The sequence below is a fragment of the Megalobrama amblycephala genome, linkage group LG1 (assembly GCF_018812025.1).
Source record: "Megalobrama amblycephala isolate DHTTF-2021 linkage group LG1, ASM1881202v1, whole genome shotgun sequence".
Lineage (NCBI taxonomy): Eukaryota > Metazoa > Chordata > Actinopteri > Cypriniformes > Xenocyprididae > Megalobrama > Megalobrama amblycephala.
The window spans coordinates 4,069,694-4,091,594 of NC_063044.1; the positions used below are offsets into that span (position 1 = coordinate 4,069,694).

The 21,901-nt window shown below is 38.3% G+C and overlaps 2 protein-coding genes across 3 annotated transcripts; both read left to right on the plus strand.

The window, feature by feature from the left end:
- Nucleotides 1-5,029: 5,029 nt before the first annotated feature.
- Nucleotides 5,030-14,409, plus strand: LOC125254697 (C-factor-like). 2 transcript variants are annotated; one of them, XM_048169480.1, is made up of 6 exons: nt 5,030-6,217; nt 6,299-6,353; nt 9,598-9,785; nt 10,405-10,566; nt 11,381-11,491; nt 14,033-14,409. In XM_048169480.1, exons 1-6 carry the CDS (start codon nt 6,071-6,073, stop codon nt 14,144-14,146), a joined length of 777 nt encoding a protein of 258 aa, XP_048025437.1. In that variant the 5' UTR covers nt 5,030-6,070; the 3' UTR covers nt 14,147-14,409. The 2 variants fall into 2 exon arrangements, with proteins under 2 accessions (XP_048025437.1, XP_048025514.1); XM_048169557.1 differs by lacking the exon at nt 6,299-6,353 and adding an exon at nt 9,463-9,494 and having other exon boundaries at nt 6,107-6,217.
- A 3,894-nt stretch (nt 14,410-18,303) lies between these two features.
- Nucleotides 18,304-20,556, plus strand: zgc:112146 (uncharacterized protein LOC550426 homolog). Its single transcript, XM_048169740.1, has 6 exons — nt 18,304-18,493; nt 18,572-18,626; nt 18,732-18,919; nt 19,013-19,174; nt 19,553-19,663; nt 20,264-20,556. The coding sequence occupies exons 1-6, from the start codon at nt 18,353-18,355 to the stop codon at nt 20,375-20,377; spliced, it is 771 nt and encodes a 256-aa protein (XP_048025697.1). The 5' UTR covers nt 18,304-18,352; the 3' UTR covers nt 20,378-20,556.
- Nucleotides 20,557-21,901: the final 1,345 nt, after the last annotated feature.

Below are 21,901 nucleotides of genomic sequence, written 5' to 3' on the forward strand. Positions count from 1 at the left end.
GTCCCAAGTAATGAAGTGGAAACCAGTTGGCTACTTGTACCGGTGCAGAACGAATCAATGAAAGAAGTAACTATTCCTGTTGGGACTGTCCTTGGTTACTTGTACTTAGCAAATACAGTCAGTCCAGTGAGTGAAACTTGTGACAAGGTGATTGATCCAAAACTGTTCAACTTTGGGGATTCACCCATTCCAGAAGAATGGAAGGAGAGACTGCAACAAAAGTTGAGCAAAAGAACCAAAGTATTTTCTCTTTAGGAATGGGATGTAGGACTTGCTAAGGAAGTAGAGCATAACATCTGGCTTTCAGACTCACAACCCTTTCGAGAACGATCTAGACGGCTAGCCCCAGCGGACAAAGATGACGTGAGGAAACATCTCCAAGATCTCTTGAATGCTGGAATCATTAAAGAATCCCGCAGCCCCTATGCATCACCAATCGTGATTGCAAGGAAAAAGAATGGAGCAGTCCGTATGTGTATTGATTACCATACCTTGGATGCACGAACTGTTCCCAATCAATACAAAACACCTAGAATTGATGATGCATTGGACTGTCTAGCAGGTAGTCAATGGGTTTCTGTTCTCGATTTAAGAAGTGGTTATTATCAGATAGCCATGGCAGAAGCAGACAAGGAAAAAAACGCTTCCATTTGCCCATTAGGATTTTTCCAATTTGAGAGGATGCCACAGGGGGTCACTGGAGCTCCCGTGACGTTCCAAAGACTAATGGAAAGAGTGGTTGGGGACATGAACCTACTCCAAGTCTTGGTGTATCTGGACGACTTAATAGTCTTTGGAAAGACTCTGGAGGAACATGAGGAGAGGTTCATGAAAGTACTGGATCGGCTGGAGGAGGCTGGGCTAAAGGTGTCCAAATGTTGACAAATGTCATTTTTGTCAGAGCAGAGTTAAGTACGTTGGAAATATAGTATCCAAAGAAGGGATAGGGACAGACCCTGACAAAATTGAGGCTGTGATCAGTTGGCCACAACCAATAGACCTGAAATCCCTGCGATCCTTTTTAGGATTCTGTGGAAACTATCGCCGGTTCATTGCTAATTACTCTTCCATTGTTAGACCACTAACAGAGCTCACTAAGGGCTATGCACCAACACAAAAAGGGAAAATGGCCAGCAAAGAGACAAATCTGACTTACTTCAAAGAATCACAGCCTTTTGGAGAGAGATGGGATGAATCCTGCACGTCTGCTTTTCAGCAGATAATTTATTGCTTAACACCTTAGCCTGTGCAGATCCCAGTAAGCCATACATTCTCCACGTGGTTGCTAGCTTAAAAGGCCTTGGGGCTGTGTTTTATCAAGAGCACCCTGAAGGATTGTGGCCAGTGGTGTTTGCAAGTAGAAAGTTGAGACCAGCAGAACAAAGGTACCCCATCCATCAACTTGAATTCCTTTCATTGAAATGGGCAGTCGTGGACAAATTCCATGATTATCTATATGGGGCGAAGTTCACGGTCAGAACCAACAACCGACAACAACCCACTCACATACGCGTTGACCTCTGCTAAGCTGAATGCAACAGGCCACAGGTGGTTGGCAGCTCTTGCTACATATGAATTTAACATTCAGTATCGACCCGGAAAGACCAACACAGATGCTGTTTTCATCATTCAAGTTTGATTTCAGCTTTAATGTCCTTTTTTTTTTTTTTTTCACAAAGCAGCTGATATTGCCATAGAAACTAGTGGACTGCCGACTTGCTTTCACCCCAAAATGGCAGAAACGCAGGGCTGCTGCTGAGCGCAGATGTTCTTCTTGTTAGTGTATATTCTTTGAGGTCAAGGTGCTGTGCATTATGGTAATTGATGCGACATGACATCACTTCCAAAGGACCATTGAACATGTTTGACCAATTTCATGAAATGTGAAAATGAATCTCATTGAATAAATAACATTTAAATTAAACTGGGCATCAGCGCAATTCAATTGGTTTGGTAATAGCAAGGGAAAATAGAATGAAGTGAACTCCAAAAAATAAGTACTTTTTGACTGTAAATAAAATTGTAAGGAGTAAAAATTACTTTTTTTTTTTCTTAAAAAATGTAATTAAGTAAAAGTAAAAGTATTGATTTTTAATTGTACTCAAGTAAAGTAAAAATCCCCAAAAATAATACTTAAGTACAGTAATCAAGTAAAATTACTCAAGTACTTTACACCTCTGGAGGTGAGCAGTCTCGTCTCTGGATGAGTGAACCAGAGGAGCTCAAGATGGCACCCTAAGCACATGGTGTAAGGAGAACCACAGAATCTAAATTGTTTATCTTAAGTAAAGCGATCGTCTAATTATAATAACTATTGATAAACAGTGTTGGTTATAAATTGTTTAAACAACATCTGAGTTCGACTTCTGATAGAAAAAGGGATAGAAATCAGACAAAATCGAAGTCTAAGACAACAGTCACATCAGATAGCATAAGCCTACAACTTCCATGATTATATATCGGCTAATGAAGACTTTACCCCCTGCACGAGTCTTGGTTTGGTGGTTGCCAGGAGAAAAGTACTTGCCTGACTGCATTGTGAAAAGTGTAATGTTTGGTGGAGGGGGAATTATGGTGTGGGGTTGTTTTTCAGGGGTTGGGCTTGGCCCCTTAGTTCCAGTGAAAGGAACTCTTAATGCTTCAGCATACCAAGACATTTTGGACAATTTCATGCTCCCAAATTTGTGGGAACAGTTTGGGGATGGCCCCTTCCTGTTCTAACATGACTGCACACCAGTGCACCAAGAAAGGTCCATAAAGACATGGATGAGCGAGTTTGGTGTGGAGGAACTTGACTGGCCCCTGACCTCAACCCCATAGAACACCTTTGGGGTGAATTAGAGCGGAGACTGCGAGCCAGGCCTTCTCGCCAACATCACTGCCTGACCTCACAAATGCGCTTCTAGAAGAATGGTCAAAAATTCCCATAAACACACTCCTAAACCTTGGGGAAAGCCTTCCCATAAAAGTTGAAGCTGTTATAGCTGCAAGGGGGGGGGGGGACTCCATATTAAACCCTACGGATTAAGAATAGGATGTCATTAAAGTTCATGTGCAGTAAAGGCAGGCGTCCCAAAACTTTTGGCAATATAATGTAGTCCTACAACTTAAGCAGCTCATTAACTCTAGATCTGATGCATTGGAAAAACTGATCTTTGATAATACCATGCGAATTGAGGGACTCAAGAAAACTACTGACTTTGCATGTGCTGAGGTAAAGGACATTAAAGAGAACTCTGTAGTTCTTGAGAAGTGCATCTCTAATGATGAGGCGTGCCTGGGCTCAGCTGAGTTAGAGAGTTATTCATGAAGATGGAATCTCCGTATATTCAGAGTGCCTGAGGCCGATAAACAAGACATGCGATAAATCTAAAGGAATAATTATTCCGTTTACATCCAGGGTGATTCACAACTGTGGAAAGCTGCAAAAAAGTCAGAGTAACTGAGATGTCATGGTCTGCGTTTTGCAGAAGATCTCTTGGAGATGGACAGAGCATGATGTTTCCAGTTGTGTCCTGCAGTAAACGAAGCCCATCTCCAGGGGAAATCTGCTTACTTTGTTGGCGGACATGCCTTTGTTGCCATGACCGAAATTAACCCATCACGTGGGATGTGGAAATGTAGCAATTTTGCTTGAGTACAACCATGCTAGTGTTGGATGGTTACCTTTTTGCTTATAAGCCAATGTGGGATTTCTAGACATATTTGATTTTAAATGAAGACCTTTTTGTCTTGACAGTTTTTTGTTAACTTATTTGTAATAAAGATGTCCTTTTGTTGCCAGAACTGAAATGATCCCAACATGATGGATGAGGAAATGTAGCAATAGCCTACTGCTTTCCCACAACTCTTCTTGCAGTTGAATGGTTGCCTTTTTGTTCTTAATCTTTGATCTTTGCCTTATTTTTTTGCAAATAGAATCAAGTCAGTTATGGATCCCCTTATAGATGAGGCCCAATCTGTCTTCTTAAAGAAAAAACATATCTCAAATCATATAAGATTAGTCTTAGATTTGTTGGACTACTCACATTTAAGTATTGATGATGGATTTATTCTTTTCTTAGATTTCTATAAAGCATTCGACATGGTGGAGCATGCTTTTATTTTTAGGTCATTAGAAAAATGTGGGTTTGGAGACTTTTTCTGTAAAGCTATAAAAACATGTATAGGAACACGAACTGCTGTGTTAAACTTAAATGTGGTTCATCCCCATCCTTTCGTTTAAAACATGGTATTAGACAAGGTTGTCCCATCTGCCGTTTTTGTTCTGTACTTAGCTTATGAATATTAACGTTAAATCAAGCCACTTAAAAGGTATATCTGTTGTTGGCAGGGATATTATCATATCCCAATTAGCAGATGATACTGCACTGTTCCTGAAAGATCATCATCAGATCCCTGCTGCTAGTAGTAGATGCCTTTTCTAAAGCTCCAGGCCTTAGTTTAAACATCAGCAAATGCGAACTGTTATCTGTTAAAGACTGTCAGTTACAACATATTGCTAATATCCCAGTAAAGGAATCAGTGACATATTTGGGGATTGTTATCTCGAAAGATCAAAAATCTAGATGTAAGATAAATTTTCATCCCATTCTTCAGAAGGCAAAGTTAAATCATCAGCTTTTGAGGGATTTATCCCTAAAAGGTATTTTTTTTGTGTGTAAAGCTGAGTGAAGATTAGTCTATGCTGCCACTTCACTCTATGTTGAAAGCTATTGATACTGCTTTGTTTAATTTTCTTTAGAGAAACAAAACACATCATATTAGAAAATCTATAATAATTATGAATCCGATGGGTTGAACTTCCTTACTCTATTTAACATTTTTAAAAGTAATTGGATTAGACATTTCATGCTAAATCCAAATTCCCTATGACATTTTATATCCAATTTCATTTTCTCCAAACTTTAATTTTCATTTAATTCCAACAGGGTTGGGAACCACTGTTCTAGCAGACTATTGATTCTCCAGATCCCCCAAGCCTTTCATACCCTCTTTTTTCCCCAAACACTTTTACCACTGCTCAGGTCCATGTGTTGTCTTCTCTAAAAGGCTATGCCCAGCAGAGCAGAACTACTACATTAGAAACCAGGTGCTTCATATCATCAAGCTGGTGCAGGAAGAGTGACTCAAGGGTTTACGGCAACCATTCCAAGTAATCACTGATCATCTTAACCTCAAATACCTCAGGGATGCTCAACATTTGAACCCTCGCAAGACCCAGTGGGCGAAATTCTTTACCTGCTTCAATCAGGAAAATCCTGACAATAGATTTTTAATGCCAAAAAGAGGGTTTGCGCTGGAGAAAGCTGTTAGTAAATCTGGCCCCAAGAAATGTATTTCATCACGGATCTCCCTCCATCCAGTGGCTATACCTGCATGCTATTTGCCACTGACATTTTCCAAGGCCTATCAACTTGTTCCTTCGAAGGGTCTGCCTACTGTCCTTGATACTGTGGATGCAATGTTCCACCATATCTTCCAGAGCTTTGGCCTTCTGGAAAGTACCCAAGAAGTTATTTGAGGAGCTCGAGCATTCTGCTAAACATCTCCCTTTGTGTTCCCTGGAAAGAAAAAAAGCATACTGGATAGCTTATGAACTGCTTGATGCATAATGTACAGTACGCTAAAAATCAAGAGTTTGTGGAAAATTTCAGTTCCACTACTATGCAGGAGTTGTGCAAAAGTTTTTATATGTACACCAGGTAACAAAGTTTTGAAAATGCACTTTTGTTTTCTTTACAATCTTTCACAGAGACTGCCCCTTTATTTGAATGAGTTACACCCAGGTTTATTATAGTTCATTAACAAGCACTGACAAGCTGTCACTGTTAGTATTTCAGTTGATGGCTTAGATAAATCTGAAATATGTTATCCTAGCTTGTTTTTTTAGTCACTCTCTCTTTGACTGTTCGTATAATTTATCTTTTCCTCTTAACCTCAATAACACATACAGTATGACACAGCACAATACACCAGTGCAAAATGGGTGTGGAGATCAATTGTGTTCACATAAAAACACAGGCAAGGGCAGACTGGGTACCAGTAGCAGCTTGATAACTTTAAGAACATGTCAGCAGTGAAAGTGTGTAACATCTTAATCACAGGAGCCAATCGGGGCTTGGGCTTAGAAATTGTTAAGCAACTTTCTGTGGATTCTTGTCAAAAACGACATATTTATGCTACGTGCCGTGACCCAGATGGACCGAAGTCTGAGGTGAGTTATAAAGAACCAACACAAATAGAATACACCACAGAAAATTTACCTTGTTTAATTATACGTATTATCTTTCTTAAGGCATTGAGAGAACTGGTGAAAAAGCATCCAAGTGTGATTACAATCATACGTCTTGGTAAATGTGCATGTCTCCTTCTTGGTGCATTTGAAATTTTCACTGTAAATGTTTTATTTTTTTATTTTTTTATACAATTTCCCTGCTTAATACAGGGGTGTCCAGCATTGTTTAGCTCTAGCCCTAATTGAATGCACCTGAGCCATATAATCAGGGTCTTAAGGAACACTAGAGCCGTTTCTCAATATGCGTACTTGTCTGTACTTGTGTTCTTGTGGACTTGTGAAACGTCATCAGTCGCTGTCCAAGTACTGTTCCAGTTCCAATCATAGACAGTAAAAGAAATGGACACAGCGACCCCATTGGAACTCAATTGAGACAAGTGAAGCCCATTTTTAGCGATTTTTAGCACTTCCGTTTCTGACGCGCAGACTCAAACTAAGCTTGATGACGTCAGCAACCTGTCTGACAGATGTAAATCTTCTAGTAGCTGTGCGTGCAAACTGCCATCGTTAATCTTGCAGAGACGGCGAGCTTGAGCGGGGAGTTCTTTGGCGTGAGTGAGCAGGAGTAAGTATTCTGATTAATTATTTTGTATAGTATTTTAAAATGTAACGCCAGTACGCCATATTAAGTTAATGCATACTATTGCCTGCGAGCTTCTTCTCCTGTCTGTACGGTAATTTCTCTACTGTGCGACAGAGAGTCGAGTGGTTATGACGCAATCGTTAGCCTATTTTTACAAAAACTGTTTCTACGGGGCCATAATGGAAGGTAATGGAGCCCTTTATACATTGTCGTGTATCTTTAGAAATAAATAATGGACAAATGGAGTCTTTAAACGCCTCAGATAAGTTATTCGCTGTCAAAGTGACGCCAAAATGAATGGGAGTCAATGGGATGCTAACGCAAGTGAAGTTCTGCTACAAGATGGCGGCACGCGGCCGACTTCAACTTCCGGTCGACTTCCTTGGGCACTGGTTCCAATTCCAATTCCAATTCATCTAGCCAAGTTCAGTTCAAATTCCCGGATGTGTTCTTGATCCGCCCCTTTTATCGAGGATGCATTGAGAAGTGACCGTGAAATGTGCAGACTTGAGACAGCCAGGTATCCCAGAATGCATCTCGCACTAACCAGCAAGCGTCAATAGTAAAGGAGAAACCCCACATAATTTAAACATATTACTGTTTTTATGTCATGATATGTAGTTTTAAGAGTTTTTCAGGCGAGAATGGGCTGGTTTAAAGCTCAAATTTGTGGTTTATTGATAAAGATTGCGCCTTTCTGACGTTGTCGGAGTTGTGAGATCCAGGCGATCACCGGACGCTCAGCGCTCATGTGCCCAGCCGAGAGCAGCCTTACCTCGGCTAGTCCTTCTGACGTTTGCCGCTGGCTCCGTTTTGGCCGAGGGCAACGTGACGTTTCATAACTTTATATATGGCTATTTAACTTTTGTATCCTACTAAGCGCTGATTTCATATGCTTGACTGAATTGTTTGCTTTATTTCTTATTGTATATTTTATAATGGCTATTATTGATCATTAAAACTGACATAAAACAAATAGAGACATGGTTTTGTTTTATGTTATAGCCTATTTCATTTTATTACAGTGAAGTTAATCAGAGTATGCACAAATAGTATTACATTTAATATTTTTGAAATATATACGAAAAGAGGCAGGGTTGTTTAATAGTTCGTTTTGTTATAAATATAAGCAGACATTGCAGATAATCAATCACTCGTTGCCTGAGACTATTAATATGTTTTTGTTTGTTTTTTAAATAAAACGAAAAGAGGCAGAGTGGCGCTTTATAACAAATTTCGTTTTATTGTTGGCTAAAACATACATAAAGAGATAACCGGAGAAGCCAGCGCGAGCTGAGTGACGTTATCAAGTACGCTGCTGTTCCATTTGCAGAATCACCGGACTTGTGTTCACCCGTCCAAGAGAGTTCGTTCTCCTGAGTCGAACTTGCCAAGTCCTAACTACCAAGGACGCGAGTCCGAAGTTTGCGAACTTGGTTTTGAGAAAACGGCCTAGGCCTGCATCCAAAAACTGACTTGTTGCCTCACTGCCTTATAGGCAATGATTTTACAGGCAGTGTTTGCGCACAAAGATACCTCATGAAACTGGTTTGAGACAGACTTCCAATGCAGCATAACAGTTTAATTATATACAGAAAAATAGAGTGAGCTTTGGTGAGAACTAAAATGTTTCAATTACTACAGTAGTAATTTCTCATTAGAAATGACATCAGAAGTGGAAAACGTTGGTCAAAAATTTACATTTACACACAAACTGACCAGAAATCGCAACTTTCAGATAGCATTTTTATTTTTCTAGCTCAACTGTCACTGAATACACATATTGTGGGATATCAAAATCGATCAGGGGTGCGTTTCCCGAACAACGATGTAACTCGCTGCTGAACTACCAAAGTACGATGCATCGTTGAACAAATCAACTAGCTAGACACGACTGTTTCCCGAAACCGAATTGTCGCAAACCTGTCGTTCAACCACGTTGGTGAATGACGTCACACAGGTGGTGGAGTAATAAGTTCTTTAAATGAATCCGTTTGAGATCGAATTAATGCTAGAATTTCTGCTATAAATTATGGATATGGCATTAGAAGACTAATTCTCATTTTCCTCATTTATTTTGATTTATTTCCAGATTAAATCAAATGCCTGTTCTGATGTACTAGAGCACGTAGGCACATGCGCACTCTTCAAAAACGGTGCTTAAAATCTCTTGACAAACTAAAATATATAAATGACATTTGTATATATTCAAAATAAATTATATACATTGTACTTAATGTCAACATGCTTATTTTGCTCAAGATAAGGATTTATTAAGTCAACATGTCATAAAAACAAGAAACTATGCTTCTAACCACAGCGCGAAAGCTGTCGTTCCAACTACACAAGTTTGCGATGCAGTTTGTGATTGTTCGTTTGAACAATGGTTTCGGGAAACACCGAATCGTTGAACTGTAAGTAACGACGTAACATGCAATGTTAGTTGGCTAACGATGCTTTCAGGAAACGCACCCCAGATGAAGTTATCTCGTGAGACAGGAAGTGAAGCTAACATTGGATTTGGACGTGCCTTGATGCCTTCCTACCTTGGAATGCATCCTCTGAAGGCAGCATTTTTCAGTTTTCAGATGCAGTCTCGAAAGTTCCAGGCAGGTGTGTTGGAGCTAAACTCTGCAGGAAAGTGGCCTTCCAAGAGCAGGATTAAACACCTCTTGCTTAATACTTTAGCACTGATATTTTTTTCTGTTACTTTTAGATGCTGATGATCCATGCAGTGTAAAAGAGTCTGCCAAGAAAGTGGGTTCTCTCGTGGGAAAGAACGGTTTAAACCTTCTTGTGAATAATGCTGCAATCGTGGCAAGTGGCACCATTCAGACCAGCAGTGTTGAGGACATGAAGAACACCTTCAACACCAATGTGATAGGACCCTTACTAATCACTAGGGTAATGTACAAAACATTATGAGATGTGAAACAACAATTTGTCCTTTGAAAGTCATGAAATTATGAAATAATATGTTGGCCTGCTGGCAAAACATCTAGGCTAGGGCTTGCACTATGCCACTCGGATTTAAATTTGTGACTATACTATTAAAATGGGTGCTTCTGGGGAAGAAGTAGTCTCTGGATGTACCAGAGTTTGCAAGGTTAATGCCAGTGTACCAAAATATATTTAAACCAGCCTTAGCTGGTCTCTTAGCCTGATCAGACCAGCTAGTCCCAATGACACTGCTGCACCATTATTTAAGTGAGCTACCACATTGTTTATTAGTAGTTTGTTGTTTGAGCTTGCTGCAGGTTGCACTGTGTTTAGTCTGTTTTTCTGACAGTCAATGCGTTCGGTCTGTGTTGACTAGTAATAATAGATCACAACATTGACCCGGCAATTAGTTGTCTACTTTTCTAGATGACTAGTCAACTAGTAAAAATGAGTTTATAGAATAAGCTACAGTATACAATAGACTTAATGTCGATATTATTAATAACGCTACCTTCACTGAATATGTGTCAAATAAACTTTTAATACAGAGATATGTAATTCTTTCTCTTTCTCATTTATGTAGGAGTACCTACCATATCTACGAACAGCAGCCAAAGCCAGCGGGACACCAGGCATGTCCTGTAATAAAGCAGCTGTCATCAACATCTCCACTCTTGGAGGATCTATTAGCAGAATGCCTTCCATGTACGAACAGTTCCCACTGTTGCCATATTATGTGAGCAAGGTAGGCTACACCGAAGTCCTGCTTCGACACTAGATAAACTGGATTAACCCTTGAGCGTTACGGTCCCACATATGGGATTTTTATTTCTGTTCCCCTGGGCGTACAGTCACATAACTGCCAGATTCAAACTATGCTTTCGCGCTTTGGCTGCTCTTGTCATATATCAGTAACTAGTGTTTCAGCCACATAATGTTTTTTTTTGTTTTTTTAAGGTTTCAGACATTTAAAATACGCACCAGTAAAACAATACATTTAGAGCTTATAAAATACACACAGATGTCAGACATAACTGGAAGCAGCAATAACAATCCATTCAAATATAAATCACCAACATTTATTCATATCAGACACACATAATGGGCCTAAGTAACTACAAAGTTTACTCTATTATTCTTCCAGTTCACCAGCCACTTACTTGCATATTTCGGGAGAAACTGATAAATTTACCTGCTGTAAATCTGACTGACAGGACTCTGTGAACTGTAGCGCAAACTAAGATGGCGGCACCCCTCTTGCGTTATAGATCAAGATAAAGATAATTTATAAAGGTTTTTAAACAACAAAATACACCCACTCACACATATTTGATGATTGGAATATAAGATAAGTGATGACATGGTAAGCAAGTTTGTGAAAATTTTAAATAAAAAAGGAAAAACAAAATAATAGAGATCCATCTGTCATTTTGTGGCTGCGTTCAGCGTACGTGACACGCAAACTCACACTTGAAAGGGTTAAACGCAGTCCTCATGAAGAATTGTATTACTTATTACTTATTATTACTTATATTACTCAAAGTTTGTTTACCTATCAGGCAGGTTTGAACATGCTGACTGTGTTGGCTGCTGAGGAGTTAAAGGCGGATGAGATCCTCTGCATGGCCCTACATCCGGGATGGGTGAAGACTGAAATGGGTGGAGAAAAGGTGAGTGCTGATGTGTCAATAGATTTTTCTGTTCAACATACTTTTTTTGGACCTTTCCTTTTTTTCTTTTTCAAGAACTACACTGGTCAAAATGCCATGAAAAATGCAGCAGACCGTGCTTAATTTACCCCCACCACACACAACTAGTGTATGATATTGGAGTTATTTTGACATTTTTGGCATTAACTGCATAATACTCATATCTACCTTAAGCTGACTATTATAGTTTATCATTTTTGTTTTTGTAATTTTTTCACATTTTCTCCAACCGCCCAAGCACATATAGAGGCCTAGGAATGATGCAAAAATAAGCAATGATGTACACTCGAGTGGAGGGAAGTTAGCGAGGGAAGGGCATAAAAAAATTGGACTTTAAAGGTTCAATATGTAATAACCATTAGGCCAGTGTTATATATTTTGTTCTCTTGAGTACTTACAATATCCCAAATGTTTCCAACTATTTGTAAATTGTGAAATGAATTTCATGAAATGAAAATATAAGCAACCCTATTTACTTTGTTAGTGCATATTATTAGTCTTGTGATGAACAATTAATCTGTGCAAGTTAAAAATTGTTTGTCGCGGTAATCTTTAATCAAAATCTGAAAAGTTACCTCCGGTCTGGAATGGCGTTCCTTCTCTGATAACGTCAGTTTGACAGCTTGGGTTGAAAACATAAACCATTCCTCTGCAACCGATCATCTGCTCTGAGCGAGAGATGGAGAGGAGGAGCGCTAAAGTAACTCTGCCCTCTATTCAATATTTCGTTTCACAAAAGTCGTTTGCAACTTCCGGTTCACGCGGACTTTAACATATGCTGCGTCCCAATTCGCCTACTTGTACTACGCCCTAAAAGTATGCACTCTTTCTGTGAACAAAAAGTACTTACTTTTGAGTGTGTAGCAAAAGAGTAGACAATTACTATCACGTCGTACAATTGCGTCTTTTCTCTCTGTCGCATCCTGTCACCGTAAACTGGCCTGTCAATCATCTTACATCCTCCACATTTCATTTAGCCAATTTCCTACCGTATCGGAGAGAAATGCAGCACGTTGATCTGCCGTCGCGGGTCTTTCATGTGGAGAACTCTCCTCATATTAATGTATAATGATGCATTTTAAAGTTAATGGCCATTCGGATATTTATAAAAGTCCACATTGGTATTTGCAGATGAAAAATAACACGGATAACATTAAATAAATATTTTCTATCAGGTTAAACTGATTATTAGTCACTCAAACCTCTCAGCGTTGATCGCGCATATCCGCCATGTTTTGTAGTCTTTTAACACTTTTTACTCGTGTTTGTAGTTCTGAACTGAATCCTCGTCCAACACGCAATGGGTTGTGGGCAATATTAGCCTTTATAGTGTGCACGGAACCACACTTCGAAAATCTACCGGAAATAGTAGACCATCCGGGGACTTTTGGCATACTCTTTTCAACATACTATGCTTTGGGACACACTTATTTTAATCTCACATACTATTTAGGATGGATAGTATGGACATTGGGATGCAGGGCAAGGCTCCGGGACGTGTGAGGAGTCGCCTGTCAATGTCGTCATACCTGCGTTAACCCTCAGTTTCCAGTTTTATTTTGTAGAAACCATGGTAACGCCAAAGACGCTTTAATAGACAGTTTAGACAATTTAGTCTTAATTTTCTTGATTTTTTGCGAGTACCATGCTTTACCATGCCTCAGAGAAAAACACTATTTTGTCAAGTAGCTAACATAGCATAATCAGATGCAGTTTTTTTTTAGTAACAGTAATACAGAATTTTCTCCATCAATCGTTTTCAAATTAATTGCATGCCATTTATCAACACAAGACATCCAATTAATATGATATTCTAAAATCGATCTATCTTACTGCAGTTTGTCTCAAACAAGTGTCTCACAGCAGCCGCAGAGTGAACGCACAGAGTAACGTTATAACATCATTTTCAACACACTCAAATGTATATGATAAATAGAGCTGCATTACCTCATACTCATGACTGGAAAAGCGGAAGCGGCGCCGGCGAATTTGGCATAATAAAAGTTCTGCTGCTCGTGAGGCGTGTGTTGCGCAATCGCTCCAGCTCCTCGTTCAGCTCCCACAACACTCGGTTCTGCTCTGCTTCATACTACAGTAATGTTAATAATCTCATCCATGAACATGATTTCTTCCAGAGTCCTATCCCTATTCTTTTGCACCATCCATTGAGGTGAAGACCACATATCCCAAGACTCTGCTCTCAAACTTGCCGTCATCAAGCTACGCCTTTGTTTTGAATAGGCCTCTAGCGACCTCTAGCGGACAAAATTATTACATACTGCAACTTTAACGCAGCCCTAATGTACTACACCTAATGTGTGTGCACTAACTTGGATGGGTTAAATGCAGAGGACAAATTCCTAGTATGGGTTATAGACTTGGCCTTCACTTTCACCTTTCACTTTCATTTTCCTGCCAGAGGTGCCCCACGCCTACATAGGACAAGCAATTTGGAAATGGATTGATGGATGTTAGTGAACAACATATTTTTATTTTTACCAGGCACCACTTGAACCAAAAGAAAGTGTGGAAGGGATGTTACGTGTCATTGGCAGTCTTACTGAGAAACAGCATGGTGGATTCTTGGACTACACTGGAGAAACAATGCCCTGGTAAACCAGGAGAACAAAATGAGAGGTCACCAAAGAGCTGATCCTGGTCCAAACGGCCCTATTTAATCTATTAACCAAATAAGGCCACGTCTAATCAGAAGCACTTAATTGCAGGCTAATGTTTACGACAGACCCATCACAATTGTAAATTTCATACAATAATTCATTCTGATCAATAAAGCAGTACCGTCTCTGTTTATTTACTGTATTCTGCAATGACTGTGCTTATCAGTTACACACACAGTTGAATAAAGTTAATAATTAATGGTCCTGTCGCTTTGTTCTTTCATATTTAGGGTTGGCAACAGGATCCACCACTTTTACGTTATTCCCTTGGCTGTGTGATTTCTCATGTGGGGGGGAGAATGATGTAAAAATATATATGTGTCAGGGGATAATGTGTCAGCCAGTCATTATCACACAATAAAGCCCAATGGCTACTTGACAAATAAATAAATGGACATTAATTTTAATGCACAGTAAAATGGTTATAACAAGACTCAGGTCACAGAACGAAAATAGTGCAGGAAAATAGATGTTTCATTAAAGTAGATAGTTTCATTAAGTTTTTTTTTTTTTACTATTTTACTACTACATATTTTTAACTTGTGCTGTCAAATACATTAATCACATGTAACATAAAAGTGCCACAAAGAAACTCCTTTGCCCATGAGCGCGCGGGCCTTTCAAAGATACCCCTTTGCCCATGAGCGCAGAAAGACGCGTTCAGTGCATGCACACTCGGCCACTGTTCAGAGAGTCAAGTAAACAGCATGTGACAGGAGAGATCGGACACTGACAAAATTATGAACTGAATTGAAAAAATCTTGCCCTCCCTACCTCGAGAGTCAAATGTCATCCATGTATAAATTTTTTCATGTACACATGAAAAATGTGTAAATTTTTCACATTTGGCAGACACTTTTATCCAAAGCAACTTGCATTGCATTCAAAGTATACATTTCATCACTCAAAGCCTTAGATGACATCAACTGTGATAAAAGAAGACAATAAATCTCTCAAGATCTCAGCAGAGCATTACCAGTTTCACTTATTACAAACCAGATTGACTTTAATTCTGTCATACATTTACATACGGAAGCCCTAAACGGCCATGGATTTTTTTTTTTTTTTTTTTTTTTTTTTTTTCCTATCTTATTTTCTCGTGATCTCGAGATAACAAAAGTTGTTTTGTCGTTATCACGACTTAATCTCTTCTGTAAATTACACAAATGTGCCAACAGATGGCAGTATATTACCAAATATAACTGATGATGTGCTTGTAAATATCCACTTAAGCCTACTGTATTAGTTCATATTGGCCCAGATTGTACGAGTTTCGGACAGAGTTTTCGTGATCGCTTTATTTTGTGCAGTATTGTGTGCCTTAAACGATTAACTTAACTGTTAAATGACTGATTATAATTATTTTGCTTCAAAGTGTATCTGTTATCGTTCTGACTAGTTTCCTCACCACAGTTTCATGACCGCAATAGTTCGGTGTGATACTAAACTTATTGCTTATCAAAACTAATTTTGATGTCACTGTATAGTATTCTGTTTGAACCTTATTGTGTATTTTTAAGACGCTATTTTATTTATCATTGCAGTTTCAGTGTTCGTTTACCTCACTATGTCACTTAATGTAGCTATATTGATAAGAAATATGATTTATATGTCATTTAATTTTCTACATTTCTTTGGAGGAAACAACACACATACACATAAACACGCTTCTCAAACAGCAAACAGCAAGATTGTTTTAGCCTATATCAACTGAATTAAAGTTTTTTTGTTTTGTTTTTTGGAAATCTGGAGTATTGCACCTCTTTTTAATGGAAGATAGGAGGAAGACAGTTTAACGCACATGATATCACAGCCTATCCTACATGACGAATAAAAATAACACATTATGTAATATAGCCTATATATAGCCTATATTTAAATGAGTATGGAAAATAAAGTTGGTTTAATCTAAAAGGTTTTAGAATTATAGAATAATCTGGAATCTTTCTGAAGGCACTCTGCCTGCGCTTGAGATGCTCTGTTGAATATTATCTTAATTACACAAACAATATGTTAAGCGTACATTTATTGAACAGTTATTGATTAGCCTATATGTATTTATTTATTGTAAACTTTATTATTAAGTGAAGTAAACATTTAGCTGAAATATCAGCAAGATATAAGAGCGCATGTTTTATCCGTCGATCAGATGCGCGTCAAAGTTGTGTTGTTACCATAGCAACAGTAGAATCCGGGTACAGTGTTTCAGAATCAATTATTGTAAAAAGAACTTTTATGTTGTGATCACGAGAAAACAACTTTTGTTATCGCGAGATCACGAGAAAATTAAGTCGTGATCACGAGAAAACAACTTTTGTTATCTCGAGATCACGAGAAAATTAAGTCGTGATCACGAGATCACGAGAAAATAAGTCGTGATCACGAGAAAACAAAAGTTGTATATAAATAATATAAATAAATAATAATAATCCATGGCCGTTTAGGGCTTCCGTATTTACATAAGTTCTTATTGAGAATTAAAAGAGGGTTAGATGTAAATCAATTTTTGGAAGTAATATGGAAGTTAACTAAGGAAAGACAGTTGCTTCAAACCATTCAAGTTTAAAAACTATGTGTGAAATTATATATTAGTTACTGACTTTTCTTCAACCAAGCAGCTAGAAGTTGCCAGAAGGCTCTGATCTTTATCAGCACATTCTTTGTTCTGTTTATTCAGTGCAGTTCATTTAACATGTTTTTTATTTTATTTATTTTTTTATCTAAAGTATCCTGAAGAGTTAAATTATTACAGGGAATGATTCTCTTGAACAAGCTATAGATAAATAGCCTACCTTACTCAAGGTCATATTGGCGATAATGGAGCTAATAATCAGCTCTTCAGTTTATGGGTCATACCTTCCACAAGCAAAAACAAACTACATGTTGGATTTACATAACTTTTTTTTATGTCAGCGGGTTCCATGTAGCTGGTTTATGTTGCATTTAATTAACATTGTTTATTTCAGTAAGCCTAAGTTTTTTTTTTTACATAAGGTTAATTCAGTGCCATTTAGTTAACATTCTTAATTTTATCCAAAACTATTCAATTTAATTATCTTTAAATTCACATCAAACAAAAATTAAAACAAGTAATCAAAGTACCCAAGTAGTTGTTTTTTATTAATAAAACGACTGTAATTGTTAATTGTTAGCAGCACATGCTCTACACTTCACCACAATGGTAACCTCCAAAAACTATATCAGAAACTCTTTAAAAATAAACATAAAAGAACATTAAACATTAACAAGCCTCCCATTTTTTTCATCTTAATAAAAAAAATGCATGAAATAACATTTTATTTCAACATTTTAACATCATATTCAGCCCTGTGCAAAGCATGATGGGAAGGGGAAATCGTGTTGCTAGTTTCTGTAATGCTATTTTAACACAATTCACATAATTTATCTCAACTCAAATGGATTAAAAAAAGTGGTTGAAAAGAATTATGTTGGATTAGCTTAATTTAATTAAGTAAATTGAACAAGCATCAAATGTTATTTTTGACTGAAATTATTTTTGATGTTCTTTCACAATGAAAATATTGAGTTGAGCCAAAACGCAACATTTGTATTTTAAAACTTTTATTTGAATATGGCAACATGATACCTCATTCTACAATATTTCTATGATTAAATCGCTGACAGAGACTCCTCCCCCATCAGCCAATCACTGTGGTCATAGTTAATAAGCGTTGAGGTCATCCATAGAAACGAGGTCAACCCCGCCCTTATTCCTATCTTAAGACTTCTCTCTATTCCTTAGTAAACATTGATCTCAGCAGCTTTGTGAATAGGTTTTAAGAGAAAAATCTTAACTGAGAACTTTTACTGCCATTTAGAAGAATTCTTAGTGCTAAGATAAAATGTATTGTGAACACGGCACCTGATCTTTAATCTCTACTCTCACTCCTGACATGTGATTGTTATAAATCTTTTTGGAAAGTGTCCAAGCAGTTTTATTACTCAAAAAAAAATAGTGCCGATAAATTTATGCTTAGTCACTTTGTAATGTCATATTGACTCATCATGGTGCTCTCTTCATCTATTTCTACAACAATATGGGGCGTGTCATCCACTCTGCATCCCATATAAAAAGCCCAATGAGGCAGATTGGATGATAGAACCAGACTGATCATCTTTGAACATGGCGACATTAAAGGCTTGCAGTGCTCTTGTGACCGGGGCCAACCGAGGCTTGGGTCTAGAAATGGTCAAGCAACTCCTGGAGGCCCATTGCTCAAAAATTTTTGCTGCATGTCGTGACCCAGATGGGACAAATTCTGAGGTGAGTATTCAAGAGCTCAGGACAGAAGACAGCTAAAGAAATCTGTAATTTATCATTTGTATTATTTTTCTGATTCAGGCACTGAGACAACTGGCCAAAGAGCATCCTGGTGTCATCACCATGGTGCAGCTTGGTAAATGTGCATTCTTCTTTTAGACTACGTTTTACTTTTCAAAATAAGTTGTATTTTGAGGTTAGAATTTAACAACTGCTATTTTTTTTTTACTGCCAATATTAGATGTTGCTGATCCAAACAGTATCAAAGAATCTGCCAAGAAAGTGGGTTCTCTACTGGGCAAGAATGGTTTGAACCTGATCATAAATAATGCTGCAGTGTTGCCACAAAAAACCATGTGGACCACCACTGTTGAGGACATGATTAACACCTTCAACACCAACGTGATAGGACCTCTATTTGTCATTAGGGTAATGAAAGTGTTTTTAAGAACAAGACAAATCTAAAACAAGACTTGATTTCTTGCAATATCTAAACACTTGGTGGTGAACGTCTTTAATCAGGAGTACCTGCCGTATCTGCAAGCAGCAGCTAAAGCCAGTGGCAAACCAGGGATGTCCTGTGATAAAGCAGCTGTGATCAACATCTCAACAGATGCATCATCTATGGTCATCATGCCATCACTGCCAGAGCCATTCCCACTTTTCCCATACAGCATCAGCAAGGTATGCAAAGAGGCTTTTTCTTTTTTGAGACAGGCAGGAAAATGTGGTGTGAAATCAGATCTATTTCTAAATGTGTTTCAGTCTGAATGGTCAGATTGGATTTCAGATAGTTTTTTTTTTCTCCTGTTGTCCATTCAGGAAACTAAATATACATAATAACAGTGCAATAATGAATAGTAATTATGCAAATGAGCCATGTGCAAATTCATAATTGACTACTGTACTGTCTGAACAGTACACTGTACTGTATTTGTTATGACCAGTACTGGTACAAACACTGTCTCAACTGATTTGAATCTGAAATCAAATTAGAAGTGGTTGCAATGTGAACAAACTTAAGTGTGAATAAAATTTGTCATGCATCTGTTTTCCTTTCAGGCAGGTCTTAACATGTTGACCGTGTACACTGCTAGGGACTTAAAGGCAGATGAGATCCTCTGCATTTCCCTTCACCCAGGATGGGTGAAGACAGACATGGGGGGAGATCAGGTAAATCTGGATTCAGTAATAATTCAATCTCCTAGATTAGCTGGAACAGGATTATTATTATTATTATTATTTTTATTAAGCTTTGAAATTAACTAAATATTAATATGTTCATCTGGAATCAAAACCTATAAGTAGATTGAGGTTTCTCAGAAGTACATTTGCCTCCAGTTTCACAGACAAGGCTTAAGCTAGTCCCAGACTAAAATGTTTGAGCTGTTTTTACAGAAAGCAACTTGTACTGACATATCTTAAAATCTGTGCCATTGTTTTGTCTCAAGATGCTTTTTTTTCTAAGGCACGTTTATAAAACTTACTTAAATGTCCTAATTGAACTAAGATCTAATCCTGGGTTAATCTAAGCCCTGTCTGTGAAACCAGGCCATGAAGTGTTAAAATTGAAATTTTGTTCATAATCAGCTCTCATAAGGAATTTAAAAATCAGTATGATTCTTCAACGTTAATATTCATCATTAAAATGATCCCAGAGTCTCTCAGAAACCAAACAACATGAGGCTTAAAAATTACAAAAGCACACAGATGGTCTCTGTTTAACAACATTGCACTATTTTAATTGCTCGTTATTCTCTGCTTGTCCACCAGGCCCCTATAAACACCAGACAAAGTGTGGAGGGGATACTGAGTGTCATTGGCAGCCTTACTGAGAAGCAGCATGGTGGATTCTTGGACTACACTGGGAAAACAATGCCCTGGTAAACCAGAAGCACAAAGCAGAGACTCTTCCATAAGCAAGGTCACCGAAGGGCTAATCCAGATATGCTGTATTACCTATCATAAATAATGTGATAAGCACAGCCATTAACTTTTATGACAGACAAATGGAAACTTCATTTTCTAGCATGTCCGTTACAATAAAACTAACTAAACAAACAATACTGCAATATTGTCATTTTTTCCAAACTTTATAATTTGTCATTCACCATTTTGGAAAAAACTAGCCTGGATGCCAGCCGAACTTAGCCCCGCCCACAACATTTTGAGGTCGGGGAGTTCGGTCTGGACTCGATCCGTAGAGGAGTAATTATGCCCGAACAGAAACTGTTCAGACCAATCACATTGTCAGGGCGATGATTGACAGATTATCACCAGAAACGTAATCAGCCACGTCATCAAAGAGCGCTTGGGGAGTTTGATTGACAAGCGATCTAACCAATCAGAACGCCGCATCCGCCATTTTGTCCGACAAAGCAGTCAGGAGTTAGAAGATTAACCTCTGTAGAGTTAAACTTGAAAAATTGTGCATATTGACGTCTTTCCGCGTTTGAAACAACATTCATTCTCATGTTCATGTTTATTTGATGCTATAAATGGACTAGTAGGAAGAGATGATCTGTTCACGAGCCTCTTGAGCTGAGGCGCTACAGCAATCTGTCACGATCATGGTCACAACCCATTAAAGAGCCACAAAACGTTTTTTATTGTTTGAATTTTTTTAATAACTACACAGTTTGAAAGCTGGGACTTTGTTTAATATCATAAGTAACCTGCTCTGTCTCGTCTGTCGACGTGTTGTCAGTTTCCTCTTTGCTCCGCGATGTATTTTCCATTCTGTGTGGCGTGACAGCGCCACGGCTTGTCGGACAAAGCAACAGTAACTAAGGGGGGCGGGTCTTTGCGAAAGGTCAATTAGTTTACAACAATGATGGCTGTTGAAGAACTGAGATGTGTAGATTCCGCCATCGCGTCCGTTATAGAAGATATCGACAGCGCATTAATTTTAAAAAAAGGAACAGAGGACCGCGATCAAGGCATTTGTCGATGGGAAAGATGTCTTTGCCGTCCTTCCTACGGGATTCGGCAAAAGTTTGATTTATCAGCTGGCCCCGATGGTCGCTAAGAAGAGTTCTGTTGACAACTATGCGTCGCTCAACATACGTCACTTACTCTGTAGCTCTGATTGGTTGTAGGTCTATCCAATTGAGGTCTTTCCTGGATCGGTTGAAATACGCCCCCATAATCAAAGCCCAATGGAGCAGTATCAGACTCATATTCGAACTAGAATTGAGCATGACCACGTCAGGCTAGAAAAAAACACCAATACTTCACATATTTAGTATTTAATGTTGTATTTTCTGGTAGCATTTCTATGCTACTATATGCACCTCAGCAAACTATATGGGATCTACCTTATAGACAATAATTTATTTTACATTTTGATGAAAAAAAACCCTTCAGTTTCATAAACTATTACATATATCTACTGGGTTTACCAAGCTAAAA